General features: G+C 59.3%; 2 protein-coding genes across 2 annotated transcripts; one reads left to right on the forward strand and one right to left on the reverse strand.

Moving 5' to 3' along the window:
- Window positions 1–4,405: 4,405 nt before the first annotated feature.
- Window positions 4,406–10,953, reverse strand: LOC133265274 (protein eva-1 homolog C-like). Its single transcript, XM_061445615.1, has 8 exons — window positions 10,785–10,953; window positions 8,158–8,357; window positions 6,747–6,870; window positions 6,432–6,584; window positions 6,134–6,277; window positions 5,927–5,998; window positions 5,486–5,575; window positions 4,406–4,882 (listed from the first exon to the last, which is right to left on the reverse strand). Exons 1-8 carry the CDS (start codon window positions 10,864–10,866, stop codon window positions 4,497–4,499), a joined length of 1,251 nt encoding a protein of 416 aa, XP_061301599.1. The 5' UTR covers window positions 10,867–10,953; the 3' UTR covers window positions 4,406–4,496.
- Window positions 10,954–12,793: 1,840 nt separating this feature from the next.
- On the forward strand, window positions 12,794–19,200 carry LOC133265236 (chloride intracellular channel protein 2-like). The gene is made up of 6 exons (XM_061445535.1): window positions 12,794–13,036; window positions 17,140–17,249; window positions 17,638–17,763; window positions 18,127–18,233; window positions 18,565–18,746; window positions 18,908–19,200. The coding sequence occupies exons 1-6, from the start codon at window positions 12,980–12,982 to the stop codon at window positions 19,067–19,069; spliced, it is 744 nt and encodes a 247-aa protein (XP_061301519.1). The 5' UTR covers window positions 12,794–12,979; the 3' UTR covers window positions 19,070–19,200.
- The last annotated feature ends 3,987 nt before the right edge of the window (window positions 19,201–23,187 follow it).

Genomic DNA, 23,187 nt, shown 5'->3' on the forward strand with positions numbered 1-23,187 from the left:
CAGAGACACCCTCACAGGCCACAGCACTTGTCCCTCCTTGGGGTAGGGCAGCAGGGACAAGCACCAACACCCTCCCCAAGCATGGCAGGAGATGTTCTGGGGGTGCAGGGAAGGGCTGGTGTGCTCCTCCCAGGGGAAAACAGGACACGATAGACATGGAGCCCCATGACCCCTGTCAACAGCACCCTGCTGGGAGCAGGGCTGATGTGTGAGAGACAGTGCACAGCCCCCTGCATCCCAGAGAGGGATGCACGAGCTCCCACCGCTTCACACCCCACCCCAAACACAGGGTGGGTAAGTGAGCTTAGGACAACCTCCACACTCCAAAGGAGCAGAAGCCCCCAGGACAGGGATTCCCACCGCTGTCCTCCCCCAGGGAGCTGGGGAACGGGCCTACAGGGGGATACCGAGCCCATAGCGAGCAGCGGTCCGGCACCCTCGAAGGAGGAAGGAGCTCAGCATCCACCCCCAAGAGCAGGTCGCACTGCCCTGCGGCCCAGGATCCCGTAGAGAGCCGGAGACCCCCTCCCCTGCAGCTCCCGAAGGGTCGTGGGTCCTAGAAGCCGCCCTCCCCGGCACCCGAGGAGCCCAGACCCCGCGGCCCCACCGCACTCACCCGCACCCAGCTCCACGCCGCAGCCGGCCCCGGCTCTTTTGAAAGTAGCAGTTCGGCAGCCGCAGGCCAGCACTGGCCGAGGGTCCTCCAATCAGAGTGCGGGGCGGAGCCACGCGGGTGCCAATCGGCGAGCAGGTAGGGATGCGGTTGCTAAGGGGCAGGACGGCAGGGTTTAAAATTCAGCCCCGGCAACCAATAGAAGCGCGAGCTGACAGCGGGGCGGGCCGCCCGTCCCCGAGGCGGGCGGTGATTGGTGAGGACGCGTTGCCGTTTAAATGGGTGCCGCGGGGTCGCTAGGCAGGGTGTCATGGTGGTTCTTGGGCTGAGGTTGGGCCGTGGTGGTGCGGCCGCTGTTCCATCACCCCCTGTGGGATCCGGCTCACCGGGGAGCATCCCCCGCTCGGGTGGAACGACCTCCGCAGGCATCTGGGCCCAGTGCTTCTGTAGCGGGCTCGACCCCTGCCCGCAGCCGGGCCTGCCTTCCTGCTCGGGGCTGGGCTCTCTGGCTGGGGGAACGGGGCACCCTGGGCTGGCCGTGCAGCTCCTGTGAGCCGGTGTTGTGAATGTGTGGTTCGGTTCGCTTGGAGAACACGGTCAAAGGCATCGGCAGAGCCGTCTTAACACGATGCCGGGAGAAGGTGGTTTGTTGGGTGCAAGGTTCGCTGTTACCGCACTGCAGGATCACTTGAACACCGTTCAAACCTACCGAGGCACAAACCAGAGCTGCCTCACTAAGAGGTTAAACAGCGCACCCGCCGCTTATCAAAGACCTGCTGCTCGTGAAAGGAGGAGGAGCCATGAGGGTGTCCCAGGCCGAGGGCAGATCCATCACGCCCAGCCGGGCAGGGATGGCAGCAGCAGTCACCAGTTCATCCCCGCTGGTTGAGCTCTGAGGGCTGCAACACGCTGCTGTGCGTGCAGCCTGAAGCGGGGCATAAGGGGGTGCTGCTTAATATGTTGGCCAGGGAGAGAGCTCCTTTTCCCCCCAAAACCCTTGGCAGATTCCCTGCAAAACTTTCCAGATCCAAATTTAATCCAAATCCTTTGGGATAATCCTACACTCCTTTCTCCCCGCAGACAGGGCGATATACAAGCAGCTCTGCCACATCTCTAGCAGAAAGACCTGGGGCTGCTGATGGCCAGGAGCAGCAGAATGTTTTTTGGGTGCTCAAAGGGCTGGTGGGGGCGTTAAACCTGGTTTAGTTGTCCTGGGTTCAGCAGTAGCAGTCATTTTTTTTCTCCTCCTTGGTAGCTGGTGCAGGACTGTGTTTTTGACTTTCGGCCTGGGAATGGTGCTGATAGCACCGATGTTTTCAGTTACTGCTCAAATGTTTGGTCTGGCCAAGGACTTCCTGAGCCTCATGCTCTGCCAGGGAGGAGGGGAAGCCGGGAGGAAGCAGAGACAGGACACCTGACCCAAACTGACCAAAGAGGTATTCCATACCACAGCCCGTCATGCCCAGGATGTAACTGAGTTACCTGGAAGGGCTAGGGCACTGCGGGGTTGGAGGAGGTATCGGTTGGTGCTTGGTTGGGCTGGGGGGGCAAGTTATCGGTTGGCTGGTGGTGAGATGTTGTATTCTCTTCCCTTGTTATTTCCTTTATCGTTATTATTAGTGGCAGCAGTAGTGATTTGTGTTATACCTTAGTTACTAAACTGTTATCTCAACCCGTGGGAGTTGCGTTCTTTTGATTCTCCTTCCCATCCCTCCAGGAGCAGGGGGAAGCCAAAAAGGTGGGGGGGGGGGGGAGTAAGAGAGTGACTGTGTGATTTATGGCTGACTTTGTTTAAACCACGACAAGTCCACATATCTCGGGTGCCGTCAGTACCCAGAAAGGGTCAGGGCTGCTGTAGCTCCAGCCCATCCCATTTCCCCCTCATCCACTTGTCCTCTCAAGCCCCAGCTCCAGTGGTGCAGCCGCTGCTGTCCCTGGCCTGGGAGCTCCCTGAAATTTGCTCACTGCTGGTCTGGAATCCTTGTGGGATCCAGCTGTCTGCCTCTCCTTGTGCATGTTGGAGCAGTACGTCCTCCAGTCAAAAATATGCATCAGGTTCATACTTGCCAGGCAGAGCTGAGACACATCCCACTGCTGATGGAAACAGTGCATTGGCCTGTGGGATAAGATCTTCAGCCAGAAAACCTCCATCCAGGTTTGCCTGTGGCTCTGCGGGGGCTTTGGCAAGCTGCCTGCTTTGGGGCGGGTCCACGTCTGCCCATCCTGTCCAGGCTTGGCATGGGAAGCTGGATTTTCCAGTCCCCACAATACTGCAGGTCCTCAGAAGGCTCCCACTTGTGGGAGCTGCAGCTCACACCTCATGTGCCACAGGGGTACTGGAGAAAAGATGGGGGAGCAAGAACTGGACCCTGCAAGGCAAACCCCTGGGCAAACCCTCCAAGCACAGAGGCAAATCTGTGGTCTCAGTCCTGCCTGTCATCTAAGGATGCTGGAGGCCAGTTTGATGCCAGAGCCACCTAGACTCCCCTTGGGCTCTGGCATTACTCAGCAAACCCCCACATCAGGCAGGATACAAGTCCTTGCCCCCCCTCACTGGAGCAGGAGCACGAGGCTGCTGCATAGCCACAGTGCTCAGCTCTGCACCAGGAGAGCATCCACTGCTGAACACAGTGCAGCTCCAGTGCCCCCCCGCTCCCAGAGACCACCTGCACCAGCTGGACTAAGGGGTGCACTGACGTCTCCCCCAGCCCTCTCTTGCTGTGCCCAGCCCAAGCACTTCATGTGCAGTGGTGGATGGAGAAACAGACCCCGCAGTGCACCAGCTCAAGACCATTGGTGCTTGGAGTGTCCCTGCTGGCTGGCATCTTGGTCGCTGCTTCCATGCATCCCCTTCCTGCAGCACCACAGAGCCTGTGCTGCCTGTTGGAGCTGGAGCAGCCCCCAGGCTGTGGAACTGAAAAGCCCCTATGCACAGCATCTGGGGATGCTTGCTCCGTGATTGCTCACCAAACAGAGAGGCTCAGGCTCAAGAGGAGTGAGGGCAGGGAATCATCATTCATAGGATCCATATGAACCGTTTTCCCCCCCTTTCCCTTCCTCAGGCTAAACCCTTATCCTTTCCCATGCTAAAACAGGCTCAACTTGTTGCTCCTTATGGCCCAGTGCCAGAAACACAGGCAGGAGGCCAGGAGATCCACAGGGAAGGCCGAGGTTTGCCACTTCCTTTTCTCTCCATATACACCACTAATGGCAGGGGTCAGGGAGACATTGCCATACAAGCCCTTGTGTTTATTTACTGGAAAAAGCACCAGTGAGTTACCTCCAGGGCTCCCTTGCCAGTGGAGGAAGCACAAAGGAAAGCCAGGGGTAGAGCACCAGCCCTGTGCTGAGCTTCCTGGGGGAACTGGGGCCGCAAGGCCCGTGGCATGGGAGGGCTGTGCCAGGTGATGCTTTCCCACCAGCTCTGCCTGCGCCCTCCCTGCATCCCTGCTGTCAGCATGCAGCCCAAGCACTGTGGGGTGTTGGCAGCATCAGGGGTGGAAGAAGCAACATCCAAGAAGAAACAGGAGTAAACAGCCTGGGAAGGCTCAGGGCAGCCTTGGCTGAGCATGGGTAAGTACTAAAGCCAGCCAGCATGAGCCAGGAACAGGGAGGTTATCTTAGGATTAGTGCCGTGTTTGCAGCAAAGCAGCCGGCGGTCCCTGGGGCCACCCTGCAGCCCCTCAGCACACCCAGGGACTACCTCTTACCACCCCTGGGTTAGAGTTTTCCAGGCTGGTGGAGCAGTGAATTGATGGCCACACCGGGGCCGCTTGTGGGCCTGCTGCCACTCACCCTGAGGAGCACAAACTCCATCTCTCCCATGTTTGGTCCCACTCAGCCTCCACCCCCACATTGCTCTCCCTTCATTTTCTTCCAGTTCTCATTTGGTGGCCGATTTGATCTTGTGGATGGCATATGGGCTTGACTCCTTCGGCATCCAGATCTCCTCCCCGCCACAGCCCTGGTGTTCCACCGCTCCTTCCATGGCTGCCGTCAGCTCAGGGCTGAAGATGCTGTCGGTGGCACGGTAGGTGCGGGTGAGGCGGCGGAAGGAGGAGTCCGAAGAGCTGTCATCGGGAAGGTCTTCATCCTGCTCATCCTGAAGCTTGGTCCTGCCCAGCTCTGAGCTGCTTCCCAGCTCTGGGTCTCTGAGAGCCTCCCCCACCTCCTGGAGGAAGGTGGTTTTGGGGCTGACAATGCACAGCAGGAGCATGAGGCCTCCGGAGACCCCACAAAGAAAGTAAAGACCAACTTTCTCTGGGACGCCTGGGGGGTGAAGAGCAAAGAGAGACACCAGGGTACATACTGCCTCTGAGGCCTGCAGGTACCAGTGCCTGGGAACCCCCCACTGCTGGGCGTATGTAAGAGGAAGAGAGTAGGGTTGCCCTCTGTAGCCAGGGCTGATTGCCCCAGTGAAAATGGGAGCCTCACCCAACATCAGCACCCACCAGTGTCCTGAAATGCCCCTTTCTCCATATGAAACCCCCATTGGGATGCAGGGTAGGGAGAACAGGTGGAGGAATCGTCTTGCCAGGGACTTAAATAAGCTATTTCCCCTGGCAAGGGAAACTTTTGCCTGCAGAGCAGTGTTCTCCATCAGTGCCCCCACAGACAGGGCAGGAAGGAAGGAGACCCAGCTAATGCCAGTCAGAGAAGGAAGGTCTGCGGGCATGATCACAGCAGCACTGCAACCATGGATGCTGCAGGACCCTGGGGCTCATTCCTCTTCTGAGCTCCTGTTCTTGTGCTCCCAGACCAGCATGGGTGCTCAAGCCAGGGCTGAGTGGGGGCCACCATGGGGCCTGAGCCACCCTCCCAAGCCTGTCCCGCTCCCCCAGGTGCTGCATGAGAACCGGGGAGTGCACGTACCCCAGAGGTGGGCAAAAGCTGCCAGAGTGCTAGTAAAAATCATCCGGTCTTCCCGGAGCCTGGAGAACCTGGGCCCTTTGTACCAGCCACCTGTAGTGGACAAGGGGATGTGAGCTGAGGCACAGGGTACTCCCCAGCGCCCTGCTGCCTACTGCCTGCCCTCATCCCCATGCCACTCTCCTTCCTTCCTGCACAAGTGCTTCTCTGCCTGCAGGATGCTCCTGCTGGGTCCCCTTCTTCTCAGCTCCGAGTGACCACATCCCTCCAGCTGCTTAGATGTGGGCACTGACTGATTGGCATTAGCCATGGGACAGTGATGCTGGGGTAGAGCTGTGGGATGTGTGCCAGTGGTGGGCACCATAGGTACAGACAGGCCAAGGAAGGCCTGGTTCACCCAGGTGTGAACACGTGGCTGTTGACATAGCCTCCCCCTCATGATACCGTGCATGTAGTCCGAGAGCAGGAAGGGGTCCGAGGTGTCAGGGCCCACCTCCTCCAGCAGCTGCTTGGGCACTGCAATGAGAGCACACACGGAGCATCACCACCCAGCAGCCGCCTGCATGCCCGGCAGCCCCACACCTTGCCTGTGTGGCACGGGGCTGCATAACAGGGGCTCCCCTGTGGCCCCGGCCCCGTGGTGACTCTCACCGCAGGTGTAGGACACTCGTAGCTGTTTCTTTGTGCCAGGGAGGCATGGATCCCCGAAAGTGGCCTGGTCAGCAGCCACTGTGCAGTTCCCCCTGCGGTGGCACTTCCTGGAGACCCTCCGCAGGGCATCCGGAGCCAAGCACTCTGCAAAGACATGGGGCATGGACCCGTGGGCAGACCTGCCTGCCCCTGCCTGTGGGGCACTGAGAGGCACAGGGGCAGCCCGATGCCATACTTGTGCCATGCTCTCTGCCCAGCTTCTGTCCCTGTTTCTCTGGCTTGACCCATTCTGGCGTACCTATATGGGGCCCCACAGTGTTCAGGGCATCACACTCTGGTTTCCCCCGCAGGAATCGTCCATAATTGGCAGAATAAATGGCCAGCACGGATTTTGGTCGGCACTGCAGCCTCAGCTTGTCATTTTCACACACAGTTTTGACCCGATGGTTCCCTGGGGTGTGACATTGTGGAGTGCCCCATCACATCCCAAGCCGCAGTGCTGCAGGAGGGCCGCAAGGCGCAGGAGCATCTCAGCTCCGCTCTCTGCCCTTCCCAAGCAGCTGAGGCTGGGGAGAGGCCCTGACAGCATTGCCCAGATCCCACTCCACCTTACCTGGCCGGCATTTGTAGGAAACAATGAGGTACTTGTGTGTGTCTGGGCACGGGTCTGGCCCAAAGACTTGGCTGTGCACTGAGAACTGGCACCACTGCTGGTCCTGACACTCAGCCAGCAGCTTCTGGAGAGCAAAGTGGAACAGACAAGGAGGTGGGTGAGGAGTTCTGAGGCTGTGCTCACCACCTCGGTGCCACCACCAGACTCAGACAAAAAGCTTCTCCCCTCGCAGAGGTGTCCCACGTCTGCTCCCACCCCAAGCCCCCCCCCCCCCCGTGTTGGCTCCTGAACCAGCCCTCTGCACTCACACAGAGCTTCGTGCCAGCACAGTCAGTGTGCACCGTAACGCAGCCCTGTGCAACACCCATGCACCCAGATGCGGCTCTGTGTAAAGCACACGTGCAGCCAACAGACCTCTCAGGCACTGGGTGCCCTTTGCTGCTGCCCACCCAATAGCTTTGGGTTCGGGCAGCCCGCAGGGCTGTTGTCCCAGCCCCCCGCATCCCCCTGAGAAGTGGATTGCCCTACAGCTGGGATCCCACCACCTGCGGTGATGGCGCCCCTGTCTGTCTCTTTGGTCTCCAGACATCTCTGCTGGGTCACATCCCCCATCCTGTGCTTGACACGTAAGCTTGGGAGACCCTGCAGCATGATTTGTGGGGCCGGCATGGTCCAGCTCTGCCCTTGCAGAGCTCCTGGGATATGCAGGATACCAGGAGGGGATCTGCAGCTGGAGCAGGACAGGGCAGCAAAGCTTCACGAGCTCCTGGAGCAGGGAACTGGCCCCTCAGCTCTTGCTCCTCGTCTCAAACTCCACGTTCCCCTTCCCCACGGGCACCTGCATGCAGCTGCAGTTTCGCAGGTCCCAGCTCCTCAAGGAGCTGTAACCCCAATAGAAAAGCAGCACGTGACACCATCTCCCCATCGAGGGACTCTCCTGCTGCCCCCTCCCTGTGTCCTGCCTGCCTTTCCTTCCTGTGCCAGCTACTGCCACCCACAGGCTCTCCTTTGGGCCTCCCTCATGAACCTGCTTCCCGGGGGCTGCCTGAAGGACAAGTGCTTCTCCTGGCCCAGGAAGAGGGGCTCTGCGCTGAGCCCTCCTGGGCCTGTCCCGCGTCAACTGCCAGGACCCACCCCAGCTGCCAGGGCTGCATCCTGCTGCATCCTGCGGGATTACTCGAGAATCACAGTTCAGGACGGAGCAGCGCCTCCTGCCTGCCCAGCGACCCACTGCAGAAGGCCATATCCACCCTCATCTCCCCAAAACCCTCCCAGGAAGGGATCCCACGGGTGAATCGCGATGCCGATGGTAGCAGCCTCCCTTGCGGTACAGCCGCCCAGCCAAAGCAGGCAGCCCAGTGACCCAGGGAAGGAGCTGGGTGGGTCCTGGTCCCCGAGACCTTGCCCTTACCAGGTGGGCTGTGGTGGACATGCATTCAGTGCTCTCCTGGGAGTCATTGCCAGGGCTGGGGCAGAGGTTGGGGCTGGGCACGCGACGCCCGTAGAAGGCTCCGAGGATGCTGATGGTGGTCCTGTGAGGGCAGACGATGAGGAGCTGCTCCCCATCACATGTGTGCGTGGTGTGGTTCCTCAGTACCTTGCGCAGGTACCCTGGGTGGGGAGAGAGCACGGTGGCATTGGCCGGGGGGATGCTGGAGCACAGCGGTGGTGGTGCTGAGCTCCTGGCAGCTGGTGGCAGTGAGGACAACCTGGGCTGGGCACGTACAGGGCAAACAGGAGCAGGGTGGACTCACAGCAAATCTCACATCCAGCATTGCAGCCAAGGGGCTAGGGAGCAGTATGGAGCAGCTGAGCTGGTTAGCAAAGGGAAGTGAAAGCTGGAGGCCGAATGACAGGTCAGGAAAAATAAGAACAGAATCCCATGAAGGTTCAAAGGTTTAGAGAAAATCAAGTTAGATGTGGAGACACAGGGAAGACTGAGCAAGGATGAGCCAGAGATGATCACCCAGAGATTATTGCCAGAGCGGGGAGAGGAGGATGCTATGTGACAAGATGTCAAGCCGTGGGCTGGAGAAAGGAAGGGTCCAGCGGCCTCTGCGAGCTCCCACAGTTGTCTGCGTTGGTGTGAATGGGTGTGAGCCACCAAGTCATTCTCTGAGCCCAGCTGACCCCATCTCTGCCAGAGAAGCCCAGTGCATTGGTGCAAGCCTTTCCAATGGGAACTGGCCTCTTCTCTCCCTGAATTCTCCCTTCTAATCCTGCCTAGGTTGTGTCACAGACCCCAGTCCTCAGCTGTGGAGTCCTTGGAGGGACTCACATCCCAGTCCTATGCGAGGGTCCAGGGCAGGACACGCACCCCGACCCTATCCTGCGCTGTGTCAAACTCCCCCAGACCAACACAAGGAGGTGGGAGCTCCAGCATCCAGCCCCATGCTTCTCCTGCTGTCCCTCTGCAAACCAGTGCCAGGCCCAGCTGCACAAAGGGCCCCTTTCACCTCCCTTGCTGCCATGAACCCTCTGTCCCCTGCTGCTGGCATCACGCCCCAGAGGCAGCCAGGGATGCAGCTGGGAGCTGCTGGGAGTTAATCGGGGTTAATCTTTCTCCTTGCAAGTGTAGGATGAGCAAGAGGAAGGGCTGCAGCCCTGAGCAGACGAGCCCTTGCCTTCTCCTCTGAGTGCTGGAGGAGAGAGGAGAGGCAGAGGAGGGTGGATGGGAGTAGACATGCTGTCTTAGCCATATCAGAGCTCCAGTGAGATGCAAAGGTGCTCCATGGAGGGCACATCAGAGCTGGATCAGACCCTTGGGGTGCAGTGCCCACATGAAGAGGGCAGGACAAACCCTGTCCTGTACCTCTCCTCTTGTCACTCCACATCACGGGGTGCTGTGGGCCTCGAGGCACAGGGGTCTCTGCCCAGGACCCTGCCGGCCCCATCTCCTTCCCCTGCACTCATGGAAGCAGCAGGTCCACTCTTGCTGCAGCATCCAGGCTCTTGTGCAGGCTCTGGAGGCACTCGGCTTCTGCCTGGCACCATCTCCAGGCTGACCTTCCCATCACTGAGGCAGCTGGTGCCCGGGTAGTTGGGGCACGATGGGCTGAGGGACATGGGCAAGGAACAGGGGAGAAATGGGTTTCCCCAAGTCCAGCCTGCCCTGCAGCAGCCTCCTCTGCTGCTCCATCACAACACTTTGGGGCAGCGAGCACTTGTGAAGATTTTTTCTGAGTGAAGCCATGGTGAGGAGGCTGCAGGCAGAATGTGAGTGCATCCAGCATGACTGACTCAGTCCCTGCCGGTGCGGCTGTGCCGTCAGCTCTGCCCGGATGAAATCACATCATCCTCCTCCTCCTTCTCCTCCTCCTCCTCCGTCTCCTCAGTGCCTGTGCTGCCGCTCAGTGGTTCCATGATGGATACCTGGGGGTGAAGTGATGCGGGGCTTGTTTGTGCCTGCACCCTCCTCACTATTCCAAGTGCTGTGGCACAAGAGATCCCAAACTTCCACCTTGGCTACCAGTGCTGCCCTTGGGAGAAGGTCTGGCCGTGCCCTGGGGCAGTGCACCTTGCAGCCCCCTCCTCATGAGCGGCTCTGGATGGGGACCACAGTCACCAGTTCCAGCCAGGAACTGGGTAGAGCTTCGGCCCATCTCTGCCCTCGATTTTTCAGAGCAGCAAAGGCTTGCAGAGAAGCCCTGGGTACTCCAGGAGTCTTCAGCTTCACACACCACCCAAGACCATGAGTATCATGTCTGTGCATGGGGGGCTCAGGAAAACTGGGGTCTGCCTTAAGATTTGGTGTTTTGCATTTCTGCCTCCAAATTGTCCAATGGAGCACAGCAGCAGCAACGCAGGAAACGGCCCCCTCACTCACACCAGGGCTGTGGGGCATGTACAGGGTGGTTTTAGACCCAGCCCTGCTGTGGTGAGGATGCAAAACCCCAATTTCTTTTTGGCAAACTTCCTCTGGCCTTCACCGGTTGGCGCCTCACTTGTTGTCCTGAGCCCCCCAAATCTGCTGTTGCCTCACCCACCCCTTGCACCGTCCCCAGCATCCCTCACAACCCTGCCTATGCCCCGACTCACCAGAGAGCTCCGGGCTGGCCTCCAGCCCCACGGCCAGGCAGAGGAGGACCAGGGCTGCTGCTGTCCCTACCAGCCCGGCCATGGCACGAGTGCTGCTGGCTGCAACGTGGTCACAGTGGCGGCTGGCGCCAGGCAGGCAGCATGGGGACAATGGCTCGTTTCTGTGCCCTGCCCAGGCAGGGCCCCTGAGCCCGCTCTGTGTGCGCTGCCAGTGCAAGGGGCTGCTCTGGTCAGCTGGGGCACGCTCAGCACAGGGACACCCCCCCCCGCGGGGAGGGACGGAGGGACGTGTTCCCAGAGGCGCAAGTGGTTCTGTGCCTTGGCACCACTGTCGCTGGCAGCCAGCAGCCCCTTTCCCACACGCCTTTGTTCACCACAGGGGCTTCCAACTTGCCTCCTGCTTTTGCACTGGCACGGTGAGGCAGAAGTCCGGATGCATGTGTGTTGTAATCTCCATTTTGGCCTTCTGAGGAGGAAGGGAAGGGCTGCCGGAGTGCCTCCTTTGTGGAAAGGGCAAACACCCTCCCTGCAAAACCCACTGCGGGCCGGGGCCTCTTTGCTACTGCTCTTCTGCCCCTGCAGCCTCGGCAGGGCTGTATACCGGGCACTTCGACATCCCAGAGGAGGGCACCGGGCAGTGCCCCGCAGCACAGCAGTTCAGTTAAACCCCTGCCTGCTGCCTCAGCTGGTGGCTCGGGGGAATGCATCCGGCTGAGGTCAGCCTCAAGCAGCAGCCGGCAGTGCCAGGAGCCGGCGCGCTCCAGCAGGCTCAGCACCCCTCGGGCTGGGGCAGCAGCAGGGACCAGCACACATCATCCAGGGGTCCATAGCAGGGTGCAGGCAGTAGGATGGGTCCTAGGGGTGCTGCCGTGGCCGCACTTGACGCTCACAGTGTCATTAATTCACCCCTCTCGCTTACTGGGCAGTTTCCTGACCCATCAGGCGCAGTGTCAAGTCCTCCAAATGCTTTGATGGGGCAGAGAGAAAAATGCCTCCCAGTTCCCCACTCCCCGCACAGCCCATGGTGTAAGCACCGCTCTGGGCTGCACAGCAAGACCAAGGAGAAACATCTCCCTTGGGGAGACTCCCTTGGGAGCCTACACAATCCTTTCCCAGCACGATTGCTTCGGGTGGACTCTCTATCAGGGCTTGTTGAGTTTTAGGAAAGCCTGAGCTTACCCAACCTGGGGGGGCGGGGGAGTGGGCTGAATTGGGATCTCCATTTGTGTAAAGTTCGGTGCCAGATACAAGGTCCCAAGGAGTGAGATGGGACTTGCCCAAGAGAGGAGTTAAGCACGTGGGTGCTGGGAAGCCGTCTCCTCTGGGCCCGCAGCCAGGATGATCTGACAGAGAACACTTCACTCCCATCCTGAGGAGGAAAACAAGTGGTCATCCTTCCTGTGACACAGCCCAAATTCCAGGAACAGGGGGGGCCCTGGCGGGGGTCAGCCCTGGATACCTCCCATCGTCTTGCCACGCACTGCCCCGGCTGGGCTGCTGCCAGCAGCACTCTGGGGCTCCCACTGCACCCTCCTGGGCTGCTCTGCAGCACAGCTGAGGCCTGTGCCTGGCTCCTTTCAACCAGGGGTGCTCCGAGGAGCCCGCCCTGGTGGTTCTGGGCAGGCAGGGGAGCTGTGCTCTTGTGCCTTGGGAGGCAGTGGGAAGGTGACAGCTTGGTTCACCCCCGAGAGAGAAAGAAGTGGCAAGACCTGGGCTCTGGTGTCTGGGCGCAAGGGTGGGAGAATGGCAAAGGGGCAAGACCAGAGTGGAGCAGCGTGAGGAGTGACGGGAGAGATGCTTCCCCTGTAGAACCCCCATTCCCAGCTGGCAGGGAGGCAATGGCAGTGGTGCTGGGGCTGCCAGCCCAGGGCTCCCAGACACCAGAGCAGCGCCTGGGTGGGTGCGATAGACTGGAAGGGGACCCGTGAAAGCATCCAGATAGACCCGTGCTGAGTCACGGCTGGGAGGCCTCACAGCTTCCCCCTCCCCGGTGGCAGGTCCCGGCAGACGCACACCCCATTGCTCCTCCCCGCTTCAAAAGGAAGGAAAGGGCAAGCCCCGGCCCTCCGCGAGCGGGTGTGAGCGCAGCCAAGGTGCTCAAGCCCTCAACCCTCTGAAAGCCTCCCGTGCTGGTGCTCCACGGAGGACAGACCAAGTCAGCGCAGCAGTGAGCGATCCCTCCCCACGCTCCTGGGATGGAGAGTCGGCAGCACAGCGCCACCGAAGAGCCTGAGATCGAGCTATTTGTGAAGGTGGGTCCTGGGGGGGAACAGTTGCTCTTTGGCAGTTCCCTGCAAGCTCATCCTCACCAGGCTCCAGCTGGGTGCGGGTGGTGGGAGCTCGGGAGTGTCTTCACGTCTCAGAAGGCTGGAGACAGGAACCAAGTTTGGGATCACTGGCCATGAAGGCAGCTGAGCAGGTGCCCCAGGGAGGCACCAGGTGCAGGCACCAGTGGGTGTCACACCAGCATCCTGCAGGATGCCCCTGTCTCATACCCTGGGAGCAGCGCTGCTGGCAGCTGGTGTGAGGGGGTAGCGGGCACACATGCGCCTCTCATACCCAAATGAGAGGAACCCCCACCAGGGAGCAGCGAGTGGGAGGGCTGAGCAGCCGCCTCAGCTTCTCCTGTGGGCCAGGGTTGTGAAATGGAGCACCCCGCCCTGGGAGCCATAAGGTGCCACGGTGGGATGGATGGGACAGCTTCACAGAGCAGGTCAAGGGGTTACTCACTGGAAATAGGGTTTTTCCCTGTTCAGCAATTTTCTGAACACTTCCCCAGGAATATTTTAACACGAGTTCAAAATATCCTCAATGGCGTGCAGGGAAAGAGAAGCCAGCACTAGTGCTGGTACCCACATGCATCACCAGCGATGCCAGCGGGGCCGCAGGACACGCTGTTAAGTGGCAGTGGCCAAGGGGAGAGAAGCCTCCCTGTGCCACCACATTGAGGTTTCTAGGGGTTTCCTTGTAGCTACTTGTCTTGGTGGTCTCCACTCCTCTCCCGGGCAGCGCGGTTACTGGAGGCACTGCAGTGCCTGGCCAGAGGCACCAGCTTCCTGGGAACAGGCACCCAGCAGCACTGAGCACTGCGCGGTGCTCTGCTTGGGTAGCACTTGGGAATACATGTTGGAAAGGATAACCTGAGCCTCTGTGGGAGTGATGTCCCCATCCCTTTGCCAAGACTGTGGCCACGGCCATGCTTGCCAGGCACTGAGCTCAGCTGAGCCAGATCCAGACAAGTGTATTTTCTGGGTGAAAGTAATGGGGGTCTTGAATTCCTTTCTTAGCACTACTTGTTCCCAGGGGTGGCCAGGGAGACGTGGAAAATGACACATGAGGTGACTGCAATGGCGGCAGCATGTTCCAGGGACCTTCTGAGGGAAGGGAAACTGAAAACAAAGCAGCAGCATCCTCAGGACTTCCCCTGTGCCTTAATTTAGTCTGAAAAACCCCTTCTGGCTTGTCTGCTACCAAAGTGATGCTATGCCTCCTCCTGCCATTCAGCACCCAGTTTTACCAAAGTCACCTGCCTACACCATCACGCCTTGCACCTCACAGGGCCGGGGTCTGTCCTGAGACAGCCATAAATCAGCATGAGACAGCCATAAATCATGGGGGGGGGGGGGGCGGTGCTCCTACAGGCACCTACCCGCACCCTGCCTCTGCCTGGCTTTCGCTCTGGCAAATGCTGCAGTTAACTTGGTGAGAACAGGAGGGTGTGAAGCAGGTCCTGCATCACCTTTGGGTTGGGGCAGGAGGTCCCCAGAGGGCTGGCGATTTTTTGCCCTGCCATGGTCCCGATGAGAGCATCATCCTGTGGCTGTGAGGCTCTCCCTACCCAGAGGAACCTCTGCCCCTCAGCCCCACAAGGCTTTTAGCTGTCCCATGACTGCTCCCTGGGCTTTAGGGTGGCTGCAGGAACTGTGGGCAGGTCCCAGTGGGTGATGAGCACTTTGCAGTGCCTCAGGCACGCAGAACTGCTCCCTCCTCCTACAGTGTTTCATGCTGTTTCACTGAGGGGGAAACCACAGGAACTGCCAAGGAACTTTGGGGTTTAACACAGCTTCGTGAGGCCCCAGAGAGCTGGGGCTAGAAAGCTGCCCCTCCTTGGAGATGCTGCACCAGCCTGTGCTGGGTTTATCCATCATCCAGTGGGGAAAAGAGTGGGGAAGGTCAGCCTGGAGGCTGCCGGCTCTGCACCCTGGCCCCTGCTGCAGCGCCGGAGGGGTGGAGTGGGCGGAAGCAGGGGCAAAAGCTCTGCAGAGGCAGAAGCGAAGGGCGATGACTTCCCTGGCATCGGGCGGGGGGAAGCTGCTGGGGAGGGACAACATGCAGCTGCGAGTGTCCCCAGCCCCTCTCCCTGACTGCCCTGACTCCCAGTGCTCTCCCCAGGGCAGGGTGCCCTGCTCTGGTGCCTGCAGGGAACCCCTGCGGCTGTGCTCTCTCATAGGAGATCCAACACACAACCTTATACCCCTTACCAAAGGAGCCTGTTGGTTATAAGCTGACCCAGGACACTCCTGAGCAGCAGCTTCCCAGGAGCATTTCTTATTAATAGCCAACCAAAAGCCTCCTGTGTGAATTCAGCTTCTCTGGGTATATCCCAGAATCTGTTTCTTAGTTCCCATTTCCTTTCTCAGGAGCACCATTTCAGGACAGCTGAGCGTAGGAAACACTGCTTAAGAAGTAATTTTCATTCCCCTGGAAGGACTAGAAGGTGTTGGCATGGTGGAAAAGCAGACACCAGCTCCAGTGGAGCCCTCAGTACATCAGGGGTTCGGTTTGATCAGTTTAGCATCTCCTGTAGGATGAGTTTGAGGCTGGTGCCTCTCTCCTGGAGCAGCCGAGCACTCCACAGCCCACAGGTTTCTGCAAGACTCATGGCACTTAAGTGCAGCCCAGCAGAGCCAGGCACAGGTCTCTACATCTTTGCTAATGAAGCATCCCCACCCAGCGTGTCTTTGGGGTCCCAGTGAGGTGCAAGCTCTGGAGCCAGCCCCAGTTGCCCACTCTGGATGTTACTGCTGCTGCTTGACTTCTGCACCCCAAATCCTCCCAGCTCCAATCACCCTCCTGCTCAGCCCCTGCGCTCCAGCTCCCCGGCTGACCTCGAGGCTCATTGCAGAGCCGGGGGTCGTGCCTCCTGCCGGGTGCCGTGAGAGCAGCATCCCCGTGAAGAAGTTGGCGTGGCTGCACTGCTCCTCCTGCACCAGCAGGACGCCAGGCGCGCATCATGCAGGGTCGTGCTTCATGTGCAGCTGAGGAACCGCTGACTGCTCTTAAAGAAGTCGGGTTTCCTGTGAGCCATTTTACCAACTTCCCTCTCTCAGCAGCGTCTGTGCCCATTTTCATGCGCTGGCTGGGGGGGAGGGGAGGAGAGGACAGGACGGGACGGGACGTGACGTGCCCCATTCATCTTGGCCAAACTCATGAGGTGTCTCAATCCTTTTCGCAAAAGGTATTTAGCTGCTATGTAGCAAGGACATAGGCTTTGCTCCACCTGCTGCTGCTTTCCCTTAGCGATTGCCGAATGGGCATCATGTGGGTGAGAGAGGCTGATGAGGGAGCCCTGCTGGAACACAGGCAGGTTGTCCAAGCTCCTTGCTTCCCCGCTGGTGTTTGTCCCCATCCTGCTCACAGAACAGCCCCTCAAGCACTGAGATGCTGCAGCTGTGTCCATGCAGAGGGGTTGAAAGGGACTGTCTGCACATGACCAAAGCTTTAGGAGCTAACACACAGCTCTGTTCCCCACTGATGCTGCGTGGGATGCCAGCACAGATCCACCACTGCTCAACCCTGCCACCCCTACCCCCTTCTCCTCAAGGCCCAGGAGGCTGCTTGGGTGGTTCTTGGCTATTATCAGCCCTGGGAAAATCACACCTGGATTTATTAAACACAACTGGAGGCAGACGTTAGCAGCACATGAAAACTGTTCTTTTCCTGGCAAATATGAGCACATTTCCCTTCTCACCACCCTCTCCAGCCTGGTCTCCCAGCCAAGCGGATCCTCCCTTCCTCCCTATCCACCGGCAGCCACTCTCCACCTCCTTCCCCTGCCTCCTCCTTCTCCTCCTGCTGGCTTTATCTCACATTTCTGGGAAGGGCCTGACCTCAGGCATCCTGAGGATGCTTTCCCATCTTCCCAGAGGCAGCAGGGTCACGGCTCAGAGGAGGAATCCTGCAGCTGAGCAAGCCCCGGTGGTGGGCCAGGTTCCTACAGCATGGGTGCCGGGGTGCCAGTCTGGTCCTCCATGTACCTTCCTCCTGAGACTGGCTCCAGAGGCTCTCCACCTCCAAGCATCTCACCAGAGCGCAGCCCAGGCACTAAATCCCCATTTCTCTGCTTCCCCTGCAGGCTGGTCTGGATGGAGAGAACATCGGGAACTGCCCCTTCTGCCAGCGCCTCTTCATGGTGCTGTGGCTGAAAGGGGTCAAGTTCAACGTCACCACAGTGGACATGACCAGGTGAGCAGCTCCACGGCCCAGTCCTGGGCCAGCAGTGGGGCAAGACACCCCTCCTCAACTCTATTCCTCCTATCCCACAGCCAGCATGCCAGAAGGATGGGGTGACAGCCCCCACCATGGGGTGCTGCTAGGGGGCCAGCACAGAGCACCAGCCATGTGCCAATCTGTGTGTGGCACAGGAACCCCCTGTGGTCTGGGTGTGGGTACAAGCATGAGGCACTACAGGGCAGACCGAGAGGCTGGGGAGCGCTTCTCAGCCCCTCAAACCCAGTGGCGCATGAAAGTGGGGATGCTGCCGGTGCTTGCCCCATCCACAGCCCCACCTCAGCCTGGCCCATTCACTGTGGGAGGCTGCAGGCACTGAGCCCACTCATTTCCTCCGCTCCAGGAAACCTGAAGAGTTGAAGGACTTAGCACCAGGCACCAACCCACCCTTCTTGCTGTTCAACAAGGAGCTGAAAACAGACTTCATCAAGATTGAGGAGTTCCTGGAGCAGACCCTGGGCCCACCCATGTAATCTCAAGCTCCCTCCTTCCCCTCTGGGGGCGCTGGGCACGCTGCAGCATTGTGCAGTGCCGGGCAGATTGGGAAACCAAGGAAGGGCACTGGGAGGTGCCCAGGGCAGTGCGGGACGGGGCTGGCTCCCACCCAGCACCTGGCACCCTGCTCCGCAGGGACATGGATGGCAGTGCCAGCGGGCTGCATCCCCTGGGGAAGGCAGTGGGTTAGGCTGCGAGGGGAGGGGGCTGGGCTGGAGTGGAAAACAATGGAAGGAAAGACCCATGTCCCTTGGCACTCAAGGCATAACTCACCTGGGAACCACAAGGCTGAATCCTGCCTTTATCCTTGCCCGTACTGACAAGTGTCTCTTTGAAGGTATCCGCGCCTCAGTCCCAAGTACAAGGAGTCCTTCGATGTGGGGAGTGACATCTTTGCCAAGTTCTCGGCGTACGTCAAGAACCCACGCAAGGAAGCGAATATCAGTAAGAAACACCATGATCTGCCTTGCTGGGTGGGGAGGTGCTTTTGTCTGCATCCAGGTGAGGTTAACTGGCGGTGAAGGATACCGCTGCCTTCCCCACCAAAGCTTTCCTGGTGAGCAGAGGTGTGGGCAGGAAGGGTGAAGGCAGCCTCGAGCTCCATGGGGCTAATGGCCCCATGTGCAGGCGCTGGGGAGAGGAGTATGGGGTGATGCTAGTGGAGTCTCCTGGGAGCAGAGGCTCTGGCCAGGGTGCAGTGGTGTGCAGCACTGGTGTGGCTCTGTGGGCTCACCCAGGGCACCGGCTCATGGTGCCTGTCCCCCTGTGTACCCAGGCTTTGAGAAGGCCCTGCTGCGGGAGTTCCAGCGCCTGGACGTTTACCTGAACACGCCTCTCCCTGACGAGATCGACCAGGACAGTGTGGAAGATGTCACCGTCTCCAAGAGGAGGTTTCTGGATGGAGACCATCTGACGCTGGCTGACTGCAACCTCCTGCCCAAACTGCACATCATCAAGGTAACGGCACAGTCCTCGGGCTGCAGTGGGGACAGCCACTCCAAGGGGAGGTCACAAGGTGGGGGGATGCAAATTGTAGCTGGGTCCCCTGTATTTGTCCCAGAGATGAATCCTCCCCAGGCCTGCAAAGTCTCAGCCTCTTACTCTCTTCCCCTCTTCAGATTGCAGCCAAAAAGTACCGCAACTTTGAGATCCCGGCAGACATGACAGGCGTGTGGCGCTACCTCACCAATGCGTATGCCTGCGACGAGTTCAGCCACACATGTCCTGCGGATGAGGAGATCGAGCACACCTATGCCAGCGTGGCCAGAAAGATGACCTAACCCGCAAGGGGCACCCGCCTCCCTCCGCAAGGCAGGGACCGGAGGGGGCTCAAAGCACTGCTGCCCCTGTCCTTCCTAATAGTGCCTTGCTTCACACCACTCCTCCTCCCGCTCCTCTGGCAAGGACCCATCCCTGCTCCCCGAAAACTGGCCTCGTGGCCTGTGCCTGCATGTCATGGGCAAAGTGGAGCGCTCGCCTGCCTCAGCAGCACTGTGTGGAAGAGCAGCTGAGAGATCCCTCCCCCATGGCTCGGCCGGCTCTGCCTCCCCATCCACTGCTGGAGCTGCTTCGCCAGCCCTGCGCAGTCCCAGCCATGCCATATGCTGCGGAAGAGGTGTCCCAGGATCCCAGCACACCTCCTGGGCTGGAGTTGTTGGAGCTCACCTAGTCACCCTTCTGCACACCACCCCACAGCGTGTTTGGGCAAGCCCTCTCTTCCACCACAGCATCCAGGCTCCATCTGAAGAACTGGAAGGCTCCATCCCCAGTAGTTTGCTGCAGTGACACATTGTTGTCGCTGCTCAGGTGTTGTAATGCATCCTACTGCCCATTAGGACATGAAGGCAGGTGGATGGCTCTTGGTGTGAGAGTGCCAGGACCTGTTGCGGGAGGGAAGGGGGGTGCTGAGGCATGTAAAGGGCTGAGGATGGAGGGCTGAGGATCAGGGCATCCCTTCCCTGTGTACCAGAACCCAGAGCTATATGCTGCTTGCTGCAAGGTCCCATGTGGCTCCTGAAAGCTAAGAAACCTCTCCCTGTCTTGCAAGATGCTGCAGGAGATACAGCCGTGTGCTGATCTAGGTCCACCTCAGTCCTCACCAGCATGTCAGGTGCCTGACTGGCAGATGGAGGCACACAGGGTATGGCATCCGTCTGGTTTCCACACCCTGCTAGCAGACAGCCCAAGAGGCAAAAGCTGCTGTACAGAGCACTGTGTCTGTCGGAGACATGGGGGCAGGTTTGGTGCTCCCTGGCTCAGCACTGTGCCTTCCTGTCCACTGATGCATAGAAGAATCAAAGCCACTCTGCACAGCCATGACACCCCATCCTATACCTTCAGCTCCCCAAGGGCTCCTGCCAGTGTCCGTGAGCTCAGCCAGACCCCTCTCCCTCCCCCGGCCAGCCCGTGGGCAAAACAATACTGTACAGTGAGCACGGTGGGTCCTGCAGGGCCGCAGCAGAACCCCTCTGGCCCTCACTGCCACTTCCCTCTTTGCACTAAAAGGTGTGTCCTTGCAAGCCTGCCTCTCATAGCACTGGGTTTGGGGACTGGTTTTGTTATTAATGGGATTTGGTTTGTTTGGGTTTTGTAATCTAAGAACAGCAATAAATTTATTTTAATACGCCTCGCCTGTGTAGTGTCAGCGCAAGGGTTGCAGCCACCAGGCACGGAGGGTGCTGAGAAGGGAAACCCTGTCCCACGGGAACAATGTCCCCTCGTGGGGCACATCCATGGACATGGGCCCTCACCCTGCCTGTGGCGCTGGGAGGATGCAGGGAATGAGTAACCACAGGATGCTGCTCTGGTGTGAGGGGTTTATTCAGCTCCTGCTGGCAGCTGGCACGTCCCTGCCAGGCCACAGTGGCAGCTCTGCCTTGCCAGGAGTCCTGGAGGGCTGCTTTATGGGAGAAGCACTGTCCTGTACCCCAGATCCTCATGCACTCTTCCCCTGCCCCACAACACCCCTCCTCTGCTGCAGACCCTCCCCGCTTTCCCCACAGGGGACCAGAGCCCTTTCACAACTCAGTGCAATCAGTCCAGCAGGGTCGGGTGTGGACGGAAGGTGCTGGGATCGTGGTGGCAGGATGCGGCTGGCAGAGCTCCTCCTGAACCCCTCACTTGGTGACACAGTATTTCCAGAAGCAAGCTGGGAGGGAAGGAAAAGAAACCCGTGCAAGGGGATGCAGGAGCACTTGGCTACAGCTGGAAAGTTTAAAGGAAGGGAGATGTCCATCTCTTCTCCCAGGCTCTCCGGCTTTGAAGTCAGTTCTAGGAGCACAGCCTGGGAGCTGAATGCCTCAGTTGAGACCACAAGCACCCTCTACCCCGAGTCACGAGCATCTCCACGCCAAGCCCAGCCCCTGCTTGCCAAGGCCTCTTTTCAGGTTGTCCTGGTTTTAGCTTAAACCACGACACAGGTTAGTGCAGGTGGGCCAGGTCCCAGGACCTCCTAGGTGCTGGGCACTCACCTTTCTTGCTGGGCTGTGGAGGGGCCTGGTCTGTCTGGGCAAACCCCTGGCTCTGGAGATTGCCCATGGCCACCATCTTCCGGAGGAATGCATCAAGGTCTTCACCCTGCTGTGGCACAGCAGCCCCATCACCCGTATCCTGTGCCCATGTGTCAAAAGCAGCCCCAAAGCCCTGTCCCCTCAGTTCTGGACCAGTGAGGGAAGCAGCATCAGTCCCCGAACGGGAAGGCCTCAGTCCCCAGTGGTGGCCAGCAGTGATGGGGTCTGCTGGGACCTGGTGGGGAGCTGGCCCAAGGGAGTCCCCTGAGTAGCAGTGCTCCCCTGTGCTGCCCCCAAGCCACAGGGGCACCTCCACTCACCAAGGGTCCAGGGACATCCTCCTGGAGAGCACTTTTCTCTCCTGAAAACAATAAAAAAACGATGCCATGAGCACAGGGGGCTGTGGTTGCAGGGTGGGGGGCAGGGGCCAGGGGAGAAAGGACGTGGCACCACCGCCTGCTCCTCTCCATCTCCCCTGGGGCATGTAGCCTTCAGGACTCTTCCCCCTGGATGCAACCCCTCACCTACCCAAGACCATCCTGGTGCTCCCACACCAGCTCCATCCATGGGTCCAGCTCATTGTGAACTGACACTCACCATTGCCATGAGCTGCTCCCTGGTCATGGCTCACTCCTTCCCACGGTGCAGGCAGAGCCTGGTTCAGGCTCTTGGATGGCCAGAGTCCTGCTGCAGGCTTGCTCTCAGCCATGAAGCTACCTGCGCTGTCAGCCAGGCTAAAATCTGTTGTCTTGAGGGCTGGGTTGAAGGGGGAGACAGTGACAAGGACAAAGTGGCTCATTGGAGGTGGGCTTGTTCCCCGCGCAGTGGGGTGCAGAGATGCAGAGCCTGAGCATAGACTACTGGTACCAGGAATGGCAGGCAGGTTGTTTGAGGGGGACTAGGACACATCCCCTCACCTGGCCATGAGTGCCAGCCTGGGCTAAGAGCCAGCGCGCTGCCCATGGCACTGTGAGCATCACCTCAGCAGAGGTGATGGATCCCTTCCCTCGCCTTGCAGTGATGCTCCTCCTAATGCAGTCTGGGACACTGCTGGCTGCCTTTCCTGCAAGGGCACATTGCTGTCTTGTGAACTTGGCATTGACCAGAAAGCCCTGGCATGTGCTGGAGCCTGGGGTTGTTCCTCCCCAGGGGCAAGACTCAGCATTTCTCCCTGCTGAACAGCACAAGGTCCCTCTCAGCTATCCAAGTCTCCAGCCTATCCAAGTTCCTCGGGATGGCAGCATGACCCTGTGGTGTTATCAGCCACTTCTCCCAGCACTGTGCCAACTGCTGAGGGTGCACCCTATCCCATTTTCCATCATTAACGTCTTAATGAAGATGTTAAACACAGTAATTCCTCTTACCAACCCTTGGGATGCACCGCTGGTGACAGGCCTCCAGCTGGACTTTGTGTCACGGGTCACAGCCAGCTTTCAATTCCACCTATCTAACACCAGCTTTGTCACCTCGCCTGTGAGGATGGTGTGGGAGACAGCGCCACCAGCCGAGGCACACAGCACCCACTGCCTGGCACTGCCTCCAGTATGGCTGCAGCATGCAGTGGAGAAGGTCCTCATCAGCCACCAGCATTCCTCCTGCCACTGAAGTCCCTTCTGAGGGCAGCTCCAAGCACCCCTGACTGGCTTCGCTTAGCTGGAGAGGGTTGAGCCCAGATCCCGGTGTCCCAGGTAGCACCTCGGGTGGGCACAAGCAGGAATCTCCCCTGGGTGAGTCTGTCCCCTGGCAGTCTGTCTGTGCTGCTCTGAGGAGAGGCGTAATTTAAGGTCACCACAAAACCAGGCATTAGGCACATGGCTACAACTCAGGCAGTAAGTCCTTTGGTGTCCGAGTGTATTTAACTGGAAACCAGCTGGTGTGTCGGGGCTTTC

Source organism: Pezoporus flaviventris, unplaced genomic scaffold (assembly GCF_033815535.1).
Source record: "Pezoporus flaviventris isolate CSIRO_AGI_PZ_B2104156 unplaced genomic scaffold, CSIRO_AGI_Pfla_v1 ptg000005l, whole genome shotgun sequence".
In the NCBI taxonomy this organism is placed as follows: Eukaryota; Metazoa; Chordata; class Aves; order Psittaciformes; family Psittacidae; genus Pezoporus; species Pezoporus flaviventris.